This window comes from Emydura macquarii, unplaced genomic scaffold, assembly GCF_026122565.2.
Source record: "Emydura macquarii macquarii isolate MOO-44397 ecotype Brisbane River unplaced genomic scaffold, CSIRO-AGI_Emac_v2 contig_1761, whole genome shotgun sequence".
NCBI lineage: Eukaryota > Metazoa > Chordata > Testudines > Chelidae > Emydura > Emydura macquarii.
In genome coordinates, this window is record NW_027131898.1 from 3,010 (window position 1) to 17,982 (window position 14,973).

The 14,973-nt window shown below is 43.8% G+C and overlaps 1 protein-coding gene across 1 annotated transcript; it reads left to right on the forward strand.

Annotated features, from left to right (window-relative positions):
• Positions 1-10,075: 10,075 nt before the first annotated feature.
• LOC137158583 (vitelline membrane outer layer protein 1-like) lies at positions 10,076-14,479 on the forward strand. Its single transcript, XM_067556388.1, has 3 exons — positions 10,076-10,276; positions 11,540-11,643; positions 14,123-14,479. Exons 1-3 carry the CDS (start codon positions 10,106-10,108, stop codon positions 14,415-14,417), a joined length of 570 nt encoding a protein of 189 aa, XP_067412489.1. The 5' UTR covers positions 10,076-10,105; the 3' UTR covers positions 14,418-14,479.
• Positions 14,480-14,973: the final 494 nt, after the last annotated feature.

Here is a 14,973-nt window from a genome sequence, read left to right on the forward strand (position 1 = left end):
GGCCAATAAAGAATATTCAAATTGATTTCATAGGACCACTTCCACCAACTAAAGGAAAAAAATACTGCCTGGTCATGACTGACCATTTTACCAGATGGGTTGAAGCCTTCCCTATTGCTAAAAAGGATGCCCTTTACCGTAGTTCAAATTCTGGGTACTCATTTCACAGGACGAGTAATGAAGGGTGTTTGCTCTGCCCTAGGTATCAGGCAGAAATTCCACTGTCCATATCACCCCCAAAACTCGAGGATAGTAGAACGTGCAAATCGGACCTTAAAAATAAACTTACTAAGGCTTTAGTAACTCAAGGGACAAGCTGGGTGATGCAGCTGCCAGCCACCCTCCTCCTGATGAGAGCCACTCTGAATTCAACAACTGGAGTTTCACCTTTTGAACTTCTTAGGAAACATCAATGTCCTTAGAAGAAGGCTGTGTAGTTCCAGCTCCTCTCCACCTGGTGTCTGACACCGCACGAGAACACATCAAACGATTAATTGAGACCCTGCAATCTCTCAGGATGACGGTTAAAGACAGAAAACCTGATCAAGATCCTCGTGATCCTCTCTCTTGGCCCGACATACAGAAAGGCAACCAAAGTTATGGTAGAAACCTTTAATCCCGGCCTGTTTCAGCCTAAATATTCAGGCCCACATAAGGAGCTAGCACCCAAAAATACCTCTGTCAAAGTGCAAGGGATTCCAACTTGGGTCCATAAAACCAGAATTAAGTCGCAAAAGTAGGTCTGTTTAATGTGTGTCTTGTACACTAACTTTGTCTTTTCAGGTAAAAGATGTTATTCGCCCTAATGAGCCTTCTCCTGGGCCTCAATGCCGCACACTCCTGGGACCCACCTGTAGTCCGAATCACGCAAGATACCTGTCTCAAGCTTGAACAATACATGCAACTCCCAAAGCAGGGGGACGACGAGTAAGGAAAGCAAATATGTGGCTTACTGCCCCACCTTCTGGAAAGGGACCAATCATAATTCTTGGCCATATCTGCCCCTCTTATTGCCACAATAACATAGCTTCACCCCTTCTGCCCACCCTCAGGAGTGGAATATGACTGCCTGCATGCAAATATGACGGATACAATTGTCTTTGGAACTTCAACCCTAAGGACTGTCCACCCATCCACACTAGGGGGTATCCACCAGGCTCAGCCGAATGTGCTCCATTTTCAGAAAATAATACAAAGAAACAACACTTTAGGGCCCTTCCCCTCCAGATGACCAACCTCACTTTCTCCATACCCTTCGATGGTACCATTGCTGTCCAAAATATTTACAGTCGCTCCACCGGTTTGGGAAATTTTACCTGTATTTGTAGCACCAGATTTGAAAACAGAATACAATTCATTTTGGGGAAAGAAGTAAGTCTAGGAGCAGGATTGACCAAACTTCCACCTTTGCAATGGGAGCCTGGAATAGAGGGACGGTATTGCAAGAACATTGTTCAAACCGAGTCGGACGCCTGGGATGCTTGGATGTAAGATGCTGTCATTTAACTACCTGTGGTTATACCCCCTCTACCACCTATCCTACACTCCACCACATCTCTCCTGATGGTATTATATGTTTGGGATCTAATGAGACAGTTTTACATGATGTAATTATGGTTTCTGTTAAGGTTAAATATGATTTGTTTAATTTTACTGTACCCTTACAAAATATATGTTTTGATCTCCCTAATTCTGTACAACAGTTACAAAAACAGGTAAAGCTATTAATGCACCAATATGCTGTCCACGCCCATGCAATAAAAAGACAAAAGCGAGGCATCCTAGGTTAACATTGGGAGGAGCACAAACACCATGATTTATTAAATATAATAAAAGAAGATACGCTATATATATGCCTTGGTTCCCCCCTTCTCACACCCTCTCCTCCTCTGCCCTTGCACACCTGGCAAATGTATCTGTCCAATTAATTGTTGCATCTTCCCTTACATCTGAAGTCTTCTCCACCCCCTCTCTTAATTTTTTGTGTGTATATTTTTTAGCCATCCCCGCCTATGTTTTTCCTTCTTTTTATTTAAAATCTGTTGGTTATGTGTCTAACAATATTGTTTATCGACTAGGATACTATGGCTATATGTCTCCCTCCCCCAGTAGCGGCATGCTCATGACGACTTCAGATTCCTGTACAAAGTCTGCTGATTCTATTATCTGTTCTTGTTCTACTCTTTGACCTTTGAACATTTCTTCCCCTGTGGTTATTACCATCCTTCCCCTACCGGATGCTGAGGCTGCTCTCCAAGTGTCTGCCACTCAGTGGTGCTTTATCACCACTGCAAAGCATTACATCTACGGCCGACTACTGTGTCCTGCCAATTCCTCCACGTGCCTGGAAACCACAGACTCCTTCACCCTCAGTGACGTTCATCTGCCTGGCAGTGTCATCACTGGAATGACAACACTTCCTTGGTGGTATGGCAATCTATATCTGGTCAATACCGCCGTCCAACTAGCAAATGAGCTTCTGGCTAAAGCAGTCCTTGATGCTTCCTCTGTATCTGCCACTGTTCATAAGGACATTGTTAAAAGCCTTGTCAAGGTTCAGCTCTCCAACCACATTATAACCCGCTTGGAAAATTCAACTTCTGGTCCGTCCTACAACCTCATCACCTAGTGGACCATCTCGCAGATAGCTGTTGCTGCTGTTTCCCTCCTTGTCTTGCTACTATATGTGTGTATGTGTTGTTATTTTAAGTATATGCTTCCTAATGCCACTTCCCTCACTGTCCTTGTTTCTTCCCCTCGCTTTACCCATACCCCTCCCCCTGCCTATGACCCTTCCCCGCACCTTCATTCACAAGATTAATCACAAATATAATTACATTGAAAGTATTGACAGTATCTCACTCACAAATTTGATATGTCAAACAGGAAGGAATCTGTTGGGGGTAAGGACTCTATGCAGAACACACCAAGGACTGCAAGCACAGAGAGTACCTAGATTAGCAGCGAACAAGATATTTTTTGTATTGTTCCTGCATGTTATCACATACTCTTCACTATGACCCTGCCCTCCATCATGTATTTTTGTTCATACCCCTCACAATGTATCTTCCTTTTTGGTTGAGACCACATCCCCCTCTCCCTCTCCTCTCCACCATGTATGGAGTTGTTTTCCCCAAGATAGAGAGAACTGGTTTTGGTGATTAATTTAAACCGGTGTAGTCTATCTTGATGAGTGAAATGTATTTAAGAAACTGCTGTAATAGTTGTACTTTGAAGCTGCTTGTTGAGCTCTTCCCAACGTGTTGTTAAATAAATTGCTTGGTATTATCAGTGTGGTTGAATTCTCTGGAGAAGAATTTATTTTGCTTAACACAGCACTGTCCATCCTGTGCAGTGAATGATGCATGTGTCCTGTGGAAAACATAGTATGTGATCATGTAATTAAAGATTGTGTCATAATGAACATGCTGAAGTGGGTTGAATTAAGCTTGTAGAGACATCCGTAATACTGTCATTACCTAACTTTGAGTGCTTCACTTTGCAATCTTAATAGGGTTCTTTTAACATCGTTTGTGTTTGTTTAATTTCTAGTTTATTAAAAAAAGCAAACATAAAAAATAAATTCCATCTTGAGACATCATATTGACAGCCATATTGCTCATCAGATGGGTTAGAATCTTTAGGTCCACCACCCAAACCCCTGCAGCTTGAGCTAATGCGTAACTGATAGCAGTAGTAGGCTGTCATCCTTTTTGTGGATCAGCACTAGAGAGGGATGAGAGACCCACCTTGCCAGAGGGTTTCACAGATATTTGCTGGCAGCAGATGAATGGTGAGGCTCAGGAATCATAGGTTCCATTCCAGGTTGTCAGGGGAATATTTTGTAGTGAGCATAAAATCTGCTGCTGGTTCCTCCCCAGCTGAATTCTTTCTTCCCTGTCCAACCTGTCCATGTCCTAGTTCTGTCTCTTCTTCACTCCTGGATCTTTTTCTCAGCCTCATTCTCCTCACCTAGTCAGTTCCAGTATCCAATCCTCACGTTTGGTCTACACTTACCTCGGCGATTCAGCAGCAATCGACTGGAGTTATGCAAAGTACGCAAAGAATTTGTGTATCGCCTGTCGACTTCTGTGCTTCTCTTCTGCGCGCCGTCTTCCCTGCACTTAGCCAATGTGAATCGCATTCCCATTGATGCCGCGCTACACCACTTGAGGAGGTGGTTTTAGTACGTTGACTTCTGGATCAACCGAGAGGGTCTTCACTGACAGTTCATCCCTGTGTTCCTCCCACCCAAGCTCACAGTTTCCCTTCTCCCAGGATCCAGAAGATACTGGGAGATACAACAGGAACACACCGACCCCAAGAAAAACGAGAATGGGAGGACAGGATAGGATGATGGATAAAAATGTTTTGTTCAAACCAGCAGGTATACCAGGTGCAACTAACCATGTCAGAAGGGTAATAAGTAAGGCATGACAGTTTTATGTTTATGAACTTGCACGGGTTCAATACCATTTTGTACTCTCAAGTAGCAGATCGGATCCAAGTTGTTTGCCCCTTCAGAGCTATTAGTGTTCAGAATCTCCAAGTTCTCTGAAGAACCAGCACTCAGCTGCTGAAAAATTTACTGTAAGAAATAAGTGTAAGACAGTTTTGTACTTTTTCATAATGTGCTTTAAAAAGCATTTACATAGGGTGTCAATAGATCACTTCACACTGCTGCCTAAAAGAAGCAAAAAACCAAAATAAATTCATACATAGAACATATCTGTGAATGAGTTACTGTGTACAGAATCATCAAGCAATGCCTGAAAGAGAAACAATCTGAGGATTGCTTGGAGTGCATCGTAAGGAGAGTGCATCAGAGGAGCCACGGCTGCTTGAACTGGTCTGAAGATGATGTGAACTGTAAAATTAAAGACACGAGGAGTAGTTTGTGTATGGAGAGCATTTGAAATGTCACCGTCACATTGGGATACGTGCTGCGGTGTCTCTGTTTAACCCAGGAACATCTAGCTCTAGGGACAGCACTGGTGGACAAAGTGACAGAGGCAAAGGACCCAGACAGAGCGTTAAATGAAATAATCAAACCGACGGATAAATGTTTAATGTGAAATGTTGAACATATTCTTGGTTCAACAAATTACAAAATCCTGCTGAGAAAAATCACTAAAAGTTAGAACATGTTTGGGGGTATTCTAAAAATAAAATAAAAAGTGTGTTTTAGTGGAAAAGGCCTGTGTGAAGCGTGTTTTTATGGGATTCAAGGGGTGGGGGTTGTCAAAAGGGAAGTAGGGTACCCCATAGTACACTTGTGGTTAGGTTACTGTTTGTCAACAACAACAAGAGGGGTGTGGATGGCCTGATGCTCTAACAGGGACCCTCTGTTGCTTGTGCACAAATTATGTAGGTTCTTTGGGGCATCTGAGTCACTGCAAAGCAGCCCCAGAACCCCTCTAAAATCGTACCACCTTCCGCTTCAGCTGGCCTTTTAGTTTTTTCCCAGGCCTCTGCATTAGGACTTTAGTGATCATGAGACCCCTGTTTTCTACCATGAATCAGGTGTCTCGTCTACAGGGTCATATTATTTAATTCTGTAAAGCCTCTAGGGCTACACTTTGCATAAAAGTGTTATATAAAAACAAACAAAAAATCTCTACGGTCCCTCTAGACAAGGTAATAATATGTAATCCCACAAGGTTTTTGTTAATCTTATTTATTATTTCTGACAGCCCGTTGGGTGTGGGAAAGTGTTTCTGACTGACAAACGGCTGTCTGTGCTAAAGCTTAACCACTAATAAAGAACTTTAGCTGCCTAGACTAAAAATGATTGCAGACAGTTAGCAATATCCCCCTGAAACTCAGGATGGTTCTCTCTCAGCCACAATACTCTGTTCTCTAGGTCTGTGGCTTTTGACTTTTTTAATTTTTTAATTGTAAAAAAAGTAGAACATCTTTTGTTAAAAGGGGTCCTCCACAAAGCACACGTTACTGTTGTTTTTCATGTTAAACTTGTAAACTTTATTTTCTATGATTAAACACCTCTTGCTTTTTCATGTTAGCAAAAGGTTGGTTCAGGAAGACTGTGTTCTATAAACAGAGGCGTTGTTATTAGTTTCTTTAGAAAAGGTTGGGCCTGTGTTCATCTCACATTATATGAGAAAAAAATAACCTCTTTCTTTCTATATGCTGCTTTCTGGGTGTAGAATTGTAAAGCCCTTCTAGATTAAGTCCTTTTAATTAATTAAAATATTTTTAAGTAATATTTACACTTCACAAAGCTAAAAAACCACTTCTTTTTTAGATGTGTGGCTTTAATTCTCGCTGGTCCTTTTTTCTTCTTTAAAAAGCATGCTGGTGTGGGGTTTTAATAGGTTGAAATTTTCATATTATACTATTTCTTTACCATTTACATCCCTGTAAACAGGAAATGTCTTACTATGTACGTCCTTTAGACTAAAATCTTTAAAAACTGGTGCACTTGTTCAAACTCTAAAAAGTTAGGTATTTGACTACAATTGTTACAGAACTGTTCTTTCATGTTCTAATGTAAAAAAAAATTCCCCCTTAACAGTTATGTTATTTCACGCATAACCAAAAAAAGGAAAACATCTACAATGCACCCCTGGTAACTGTTGTTTTTCATATTAGTAAAAGAATTGAGTAAAGAGATTGTGTTTATTTTACATTTTCAAACAGTTGAAAGGATGGTTCTTGTGGAAAAATACAAAGCTGTTTGAGATCATTTCTATAGGCAAACTTTAAAAGCTAATATGTGTATTATGCTCTGTTCATTTTTACTGTTAATCAGCTTTTGTTGGCAAAACGGTTTATTGAGAGGGGGTGGCTCTTGTCAAGAATAATGCATTTTGTGATGTAGTCATAGAGCAACTCCTGATTGGTCCAGTGTGCTTCGCTCTGAATACTCGCACCTCAGCTCTAGAACAGCTATCGTTTCATGTCTCTTTCTCTCTTTTCTAGCATTCTTTAATTACAACATTATTTTTCCTCTTATTTAATTTTTTTTCATTTTTTTTTTTAATTTTTCTTCAATTTTTTTTCTCCCTGCTTCAGAGAATTTAATTACTTTATTTTCCTCTTTTATTTCATTTTTCTTTAATTTAATTTTCTCTCTGCTTTAAAATCTTTCACTACAACATTATTTTCTTTTTTTCAACCAAACCTATTCTTTCTCTCTTTGTCAGCTACACATGCCCAAACACAAGGACACAGCACAATTTTTTTTTTAATGGCCGATGGAGCCTTTTTTCTATTTTTTCTTGCATTTCTTTTTCTCTCTCACACACACAGCCTCAGGTATCTAATCACAAGCATGACACAGATGACCCAACACACACACAATTTTCAAAATGGCTGGCAGCACCAAACGTGTAGAAGACAAGAAATGGGATGTGGTAGGCGGGCTATAAGGTGCTAAGGGTGTGGAAACCTGTAAAAAAATTACATGGTGTTGAATGTTATCAAAATATTTACTATTCATGTGCCCAGTGGATAAAATAGTCTGGTAACTTAATTGTGAACTTCCAGCAAGTTTCTACTCAGCATATTCAAACTGCAATTTTTTTAAAGCTTATACCTTGGCCAAATTTGGGCAGATTTTCATGTGGACTACAAAAGAAACATTCCTGATATAATGGCCACTCCTCTTTTAAATTTCAAACCCATACTCTGAGCAATGAGGGCACTAGGCCTTCTGGAAGAAAAGTTCTCCAGAGATTTTATAATGAGTAACACAAAATATTTTCCTTAGCCTTATTCTTGGAAACAGCTGAAGCATTTTGACTGAAAAATTTCCAGCAAAACTCAGCCTGAGGCAGACACAGGGTATGAAAAAATTTCAGTGCAATTGGTTATAGTTTGGCAAAATTATAAGCAATTGAAAACAGAATCTAAAAAGGAGAATTGTTGAAGCACTTAAATAAGAGTCAGTGCCAGCAGTCCTATCTATAAAAAGAAATGGGCCCCTTCTGACAGGTTTTGTCAGTGGCAACGAGGTTTGGGTTCAGATGTTTAAGAGGTTCCTCTTTAAATTAAAAACACCGGCAGCTTCAATCCCCACCCAGAAACCAGGGAAAAATGAAAAGCCCTCCCCTGCATGCCATTAACAGGCAACATTTCTTCTCTTGCAAGCACTGAGTTTGTCTATAACACAAGGAAAACTTCCTTAGGGTGCAAGGGGACACAGGATTAACTTGGGAAAACACACCAACTATACATATAAATGAATAAATTAGCCACGCTATGGTATCTTTGGCAGAAGCCCTTTAACTCAGTTCCCCACCTGCCAGTGTAAATGTCAGATAAGCAACAGCCCCTTTCATACTTCCCCTCTCTTCACTAAGCCCCATTCATGGTTGTTGTCAATAGGTAGTGTAGTCCCAAAGTCTCTCCACCCCTAGGGGAAGTGCTGCCTGGGGTGGTCTTGAGCTCCACCATCCATTCCCCCAGTGATTTCAGCTTTTTCGGTGCTGGGTGCTGTCACTCTGCCGCTGTCCACTGCAGGTTCAGCAAAGAGCTACCTCGCTACTGCCTCTTGTTGTAGAGCAACCTCTGTGTTATCTCTCGCATATGGCAATGGGGCAAGTAGCACTGGAAGTTCTGCAGGACTCCTTGGTCGGATCCCCTCCTCCCACCTGCACCTCAGTCCCTCTCCCACACCAATGTGGAGTTTGTGCATTGTTCTGGTGACTCCGCATAGTGTCACTTGGAGGATTTCTGGGTAGAAAACTTACATAAATGAACTGTCGGTAGCTGTACTTTCCCTGTTCACCAATCAATGGTGGCAGAGACCTCCTTACCCTGTACAGCTTCTGTGTCTCTGGAGCTCTGGGTAAACAGCTTTGAAGCAGCTCTTGGCTACTCTTTCCCCTGTTCATCAATAGATGGTAGGAGCAAGCTCCCTGCTTTCCAGGCACTTCAACCCACTGGGCTTACACATGCAACTGTTAACAATGATCCAAGCTCTTGCAACCTTTATCTGCTGGACTTCTTTAAGAACTGCAGAAACTGGATTTAACTTAACCAGGTGGGCTTGTCACACAGATTTAAATGGAAAGAGATAAGCATTGGGTAGGCATTTCAGAGGAAAGAGGCTATCTAACTGGCATTGTTTTCACTTAGGAGACAGAGACTGCAGATGGCCTCTGCTTCCTCATAAAGGTAAGTGGCCAAGGGTGTGTGCCTTAGTTTTAGCCTATGAGTGAGACATGTCGTAACTGAGCGGGGTACTCCTTCCCCACAAACACCGGGGCAGGGTCTGGGTTAGGAAAGACAGCAAAAGGCAGGTGTGTTTTTTCATCCACGATGACATGGTGAGGGCCCAAGCATAATTTTTTCAGGTCCAGTACAAACTTTTAAGACAGGCCCCCTCCAGCACACACACCACAATCCTTCATCCCATACCTACACTCTCATGAGCCATGACCTTTTTTTTCCTCATGGCAATGGGGGTTGCAACCTGGATTGGCCCCCCAGAGCGCGCAGACGCTGTTAACGTGTCCCTATTTAACCCTCTGCCCCATGTGGGGCCCTGCACATGGTTTCAGCCTGGAATGGATAAAATTATCATTTGGCTGCAGCCCCGACTTATGAACAGGGAGATGGGGTAGGGCAGAGTGACAGCAGAGGGTGGGGGAGAATCTCACCACTTGGTATGAGGGAGCTGCAGATAACAGAAATGAGACCCTGAGATAAAGCTATAAAAGAAAAAATCTCTCTCTTTCCCCCTGCCAATGCCAGGACCCTCTGTCCAACACAGCCCCAAGGGCCTCTCCCCTGCTCCTCTTTACCTCTGAACCTTCAGCAGCTGCTCTAAAATCCACAGCCTGCCCTCAGGACTCACACTTCCTCTTTTGCCCACTTAGCCCTTGCCCTGCGCAGCAGTTTCCTTCATCCTCTGAAAGTCACAGGGGGAATGATGAGCCCTTTGTGTGCGAGGGGTGGTCAGGTCAGTGTCTAGGTGCAGGGACGTGGCAATGAGTGATTGCTCTCAGATGGATTGGCAGCAGGCCAGGCCAGCAAGGAAACCCAGCCCAACTTTCCTGGGTATAAATATCCCTCGTGTCTGAGGCTGTTAGTCACTCACCATCTTCTTTGTGGGTAGATCCAGAGCTGATACTGCACCATGCAGCCCCTCACCCATGCAGTGCTCTGCCTGCTCCTCTCCTGCTGCTTCCAGGGTGCAGAGGCACGAAGTTACATCTCCACCCTCACTATCCCCAATGGAGGCCCGTGGGGTGAATGGGGGAAGAAGGAGTTTTGTCCCCGTGGCTACGCCAATGGATTTTCATTGAAGGTAAAATTCTTCCCATCCCCTTGCCACTTCCTCACCCTCTGACCCACACTCATCACTCAGTATCCCAGCAAGAATTTCTCTTGGCTCTAGACTGTTCCTAGTTTTTTTTTTTTTATAAATCCTCTCTTCCTCACACTCTGGCCAGCCATCGACATACAGGGCCAGTCAGTTTACTAAATGGTGAGGGCAGGAAATATCTGTGACCACAGATCTGGGGCTGAAAGGAGATGAGAACACAATTATCTGTCCAGGTGGGTTTATGGGTCTTTGCTTTTGGCACAACCGGAGACATCTGTTGAAGGAGAAGGGGGCATCGGGCAGAGTTAGGAGGTGATATTAAAGGAGTTAAATCTGTCTGGCTCGGGTAAGCCACAAGTCAGAGGGGAGGATGTGACCACTGTCTGTAAGTATCTGAAAGGTGTTAACATCAAAGGAGATAGAGGGTATATTTGGGGGTAAAAGGAGGAGAAAGGGAATAAAATTAATGATGGAAGTTGGCTTGAAACTTATTCTGAGGGCAGATCTTCTATTGAATGTTTTGCTGGCATTGTTATGCCTGCTAAGGGTGTGATTCATTTTCATTTTTTGTAACTATTTCTCTGCTGGCAAAAGTCCTAGTAGGTGTGCCTAAAGTGTTGTTGCCAGGATGGTGTATTTTGCTCACCAAACTGGAATAAGGTATTCCGGCAAAAGTACATTTTGGCCACCACTGTTGTGGCTACACAAGAAGGACATAATGAGTAAGGCTAGGACAGCAAAACTTTTCTAGTGTAGAGCAGGCCTCGGGTTTCCTGGCCAGAGAGGAACATGTTAATCTGTAGAGTAAGGGAATGCATGTGAGTCCCATCACCACTTCATTTAAAGCCAGCCTGGATATCTCCCCTCTCTAGCGGCTTTGAATCTCTGTTGCTGCAAGAGTGAAAATCCAGTGTGGGGGTTGTGAGGAGGGGCAGTTTCCTCATTCTTCCCAGCTTGGATCCAGGGCTCTGCTTTCCAGGGTGGATAGCAAAGGGGTGGGAAACATAAAGGGGAACATATGGGGCAGGTTGTTTAGCTGTCTTCCAGTTTCCCAGGGCAGTGGCTGTTATAAGTGTCAGGAACCTCCTGGCTCTAATTACTACTGGACATTTTTCTTTCTCTTAAGAAATGCAGTTAATTTAATAATAGGAAGTTGGGAAGATGTATTGGGTTGGGGAGTGGAGTTTCCAACCCTTCTCCTCCCAATCTGTACCTGTGTCTCCATCACTTGTACCCCTCTCCCAGGTGGAGGGCTTTCAAGGTTTTGGGGTAATAAATGATGACACGGCTTTGAATGGCATTCGCCTGTACTGCACTGATGGCTCCAGCATCGAGTCCACTGTGGGGCCGTGAGTAGCTCTTTTGTTTCTCTCCCTCTTACTCTGCAGCCACAGAGAGAATAAATAACCATGAACGATGCCATTTGCACAGTGTCTCTTCTCTGACTTTTCCCTCTGTTTGCAGATAATCTATAAAAGAAAATTAAAAGAGGGCAAAGGCTGTTCTGTTTCTGCTTTTTTATGATAGACACAGATGGCCATTTCATGTTAAAATTCAGATCTTGTGTGCCCTGGAAGTTACTGTGGAGGACGGGAAAGAAGCATTGAAATGATACCAAACCCAGAGCACAGTGTGAAAACTGTAGAAATTGCCATGGGGAAAGGGATTTTTAGCTATGTCCTACATGTTCTTTGAGTAAAATCCTGGCCCTGCTGGAGTGAATGGGGATTTAGATATTGACTTTATCAGTTGTTGGCTGCATGTGTGTTCTCTCTGTGTGCTGCACCTGCTGTGGGCAGGTAGCCGGTACAACACACCGTGATTGAACTGCCCAAGAAGACCACTGACTCAGTTAAGTGGAAAAGGTGCTCAGCCAAGTTTACTGTTGATAAAGTACAGTACTAGCACCCCATAGACTCTACAGGAACACTAATACGTGTATGCCTGAGACAATGGACTGGCTCATTAAATGGCAGGAATTTCCTCTACCCTCTAGGCCAGAGACTCCTCCTCTGCAACCCCTTTTTTATACACTCCTACAAACAAGTTACTTATTACCCTTCTGACATGGTTAGTTACCAATCCTATCCCTTGTACTTGTTGGTTCAAACATAACAATTTATCAATCATTCTATCCTGTCCTCTTGTCTTGGATCGGTGTGTTCCTGTTGCATATGCCAGGCCTTTATGTTGGTGTGTACCTGCATCTTTTGGAATATGCATACATGAATACACTGTGCCTTGTACTTCTTGGAAATGCCTACGTTTTTTTGCCACGTTCATGTACAACACAGTGAACTTGTAAGCAAGCGTCTGCTTTGTAACAGTGCCAGACGTTTGCTCATAGCCTGACTCTTGCTAATTTTGCTTTATATCAGCAGGGCCTGACTTTTGCTCACTTTAGTTCAGGCCTCGGGCCTTGTAGCAGACTCCAAGTTTCAAGCTTTCTCTTTCTGCTACAGACATCAATGGAGACAGGATTTCACCCTGTAGGTTCTCTCTACTGTCTAATGAGCACTTGGGAGAAGGATGTCTGGGTTCAAGTTTCAGCACCAAGTGTCACAGATCGAGTCAGGTGCCCCCTTTCAATCACCCTCTGGACTGCTGTGAGGGGAACCCAAGCCTCTGTGTGCCTGGATTTCCGTGGCCTTTAAACCTCCCTGGGTCTTAGCAGGCTGTTGCACTGGTTCCTCCTGTGGTTTCTCTTGAACATTTCCTGGACACTGACTCAGTCTGCTACTCCTTCACAGAAGTGGGACTGCTCCCCTCACCTGCCCTAGCCTCCCAGGACTGGCACTGTCTCCCAAGATACCCCAATTGTTTAAATATACCCTCTCCCAGATCTCCACCGCATTGAATTCCCTCCAGAGGCACGCAATAGTTGTGAAGTACAGAACACACACTCAACCACTTTGCCCAGAGCTTATCAAAATTGTTCTTTTATTTAGGCATACGAAGCCCAAAAGAGTATAGATCATAGAAAACAATAAACATCCTGACTACAATGTCTGTTGCTTCCCAGTTCACCCTGCCTTTGGGATGCATCTGTGTCCAGGAAGGCTGGCAGGCAGGGTTCCTCTGTCTCATGCAGGGTGTTGCATGCTGGATGACTTCTCCCTCATGCAGTTCCTTTCCCCAGCTCCTCTGATCTTATTCTCTCCTGCTTAAAGCTTCCTCTTCCTTTCTGGCTCTTTTCCCATCTTTAAATCCCACCTGGTCACCTTGCTGTTTTCTTTCTTCTGTCTTTGGTAACTTTCCACTGCTCCAAAAAACCCCTCCCCTCAGACAGAGGAGGAAGTATCTTTTGCCTTGGAATGCAGTTACTCTTCTGCATAACTCTTTCCTGGTCAAAGCCCCTGTCATTAACATTATGTGGCTTCTCTTGGTCTTCAGTCTGGAAAATAGCTGCTGCATGTCCTGTCAGCAGTGGTCGATCTGCATACAGAGAAGCATTTATGACAGAGCAGTTTTTCTGAGTAACATTTCATAGTAACTCCATAATATCAACCAGAAGTGTTTAGTTCTACACAGACATTCCCAAATTCTCACCAAGGGGCATCTCCTGAGACTCCCAGGGAGTTCTCCAGCAAAACCAGGACAGACCGGTCCTGACACTTCAGATGTTTCTAAGGCTAAATACAAGCAAGAATAAACACTACTCAAGAAAAAGAAAACAAAATACCTCAGGCCCTACCAGACCTGTTTTCAGGTCACTGCTGTGTGTCCTATGAACACTGGCCCCGGTGCACAGTAGCTAGGATGACTGGTGCCTCCTGATGGGTAGCAGATGCTGAATAAGTCTCAGGCAGTTATTTTCTTCTCTGGCAGGTGGGGCCAATGGACTTTGAACCAAAGATGCCAGAAGAGCAACCTGATGTCCTTCAGTCTGATAGTGGAACCACCACAAGGAGATGCCGATGACACGGCAGCCGACGACATCCACTTCAAATGCTCAGATGGCACATGGATGTTTGGCGGTGGACCATACTGGGGTACTGCTAACCCACAGAAAAATTGGTGCAGCTCTGGGGCCATTTGTGGGATTCAAACAAAGGTGCAGACATACCAGGGCAGAGGGGATGACACAGCACTCAATGATGTGAAGTTCTTCTGCTGCAACTAAACAAGCACCTGTCCCTGCCCATCCCCTAACACCAGCAGCTGCCCATGAAACACCATTAAAGCTTAGCACTGCTCTTAACAGGAAGGTGTCTGTGTCTTATTGACCCAAATCAGGCATGTGAGCATGTACCATCCCCACAGCTGCAGGTTAAGTGGGGAGGCAGGATTGTGGGGAGAACCAAGAGAAGAGAAGACTGAGAGCAGAGTGGAAGGCGAGTAAAACCCCATCACCTGAGATAACCACTATGATAAGGCGAGAAGGGAGGCAAGACAATATTCGGTCAAAAGGGGTGTTTCAAGGTTTTCGGTGTTACCTGACAGCTCTGTGTTCTTGGGGAACCAGGGCGCAAAACCCCTACTCTCTCTGGTTCACCTGAATGCCCCCCAGACCTTGCTTGAACCAGAAACCAAAGGCTGCTTGAACCAGAAACCAAAGGCATCTCAATATGAAAAGGCAGTGGAAGACACACCTAAAACCCTCCCAACAGCCCCTAGCCCCATTTACATCAAAGATGTAAAAAGGAGGCATCTCCATTAGCACACCGAATGGAGAAAAG

Excerpts from the sequence above, each read along its gene's own strand:
- LOC137158583 (XM_067556388.1), top strand. The coding sequence starts at position 10,106 with ATGCAGCCCCTCACCCATGCAGTGCTCTGCCTGCTCCTCTCCTGCTGC. Across the intron at positions 10,277-11,539 it reads CCAATGGATTTTCATTGAAG|GTGGAGGGCTTTCAAGGTTT; the intron begins GTAAAATTCTTC and ends CCCCTCTCCCAG. Across the intron at positions 11,644-14,122 it reads ATCGAGTCCACTGTGGGGCC|GTGGGGCCAATGGACTTTGA; the intron begins GTGAGTAGCTCT and ends CTTCTCTGGCAG.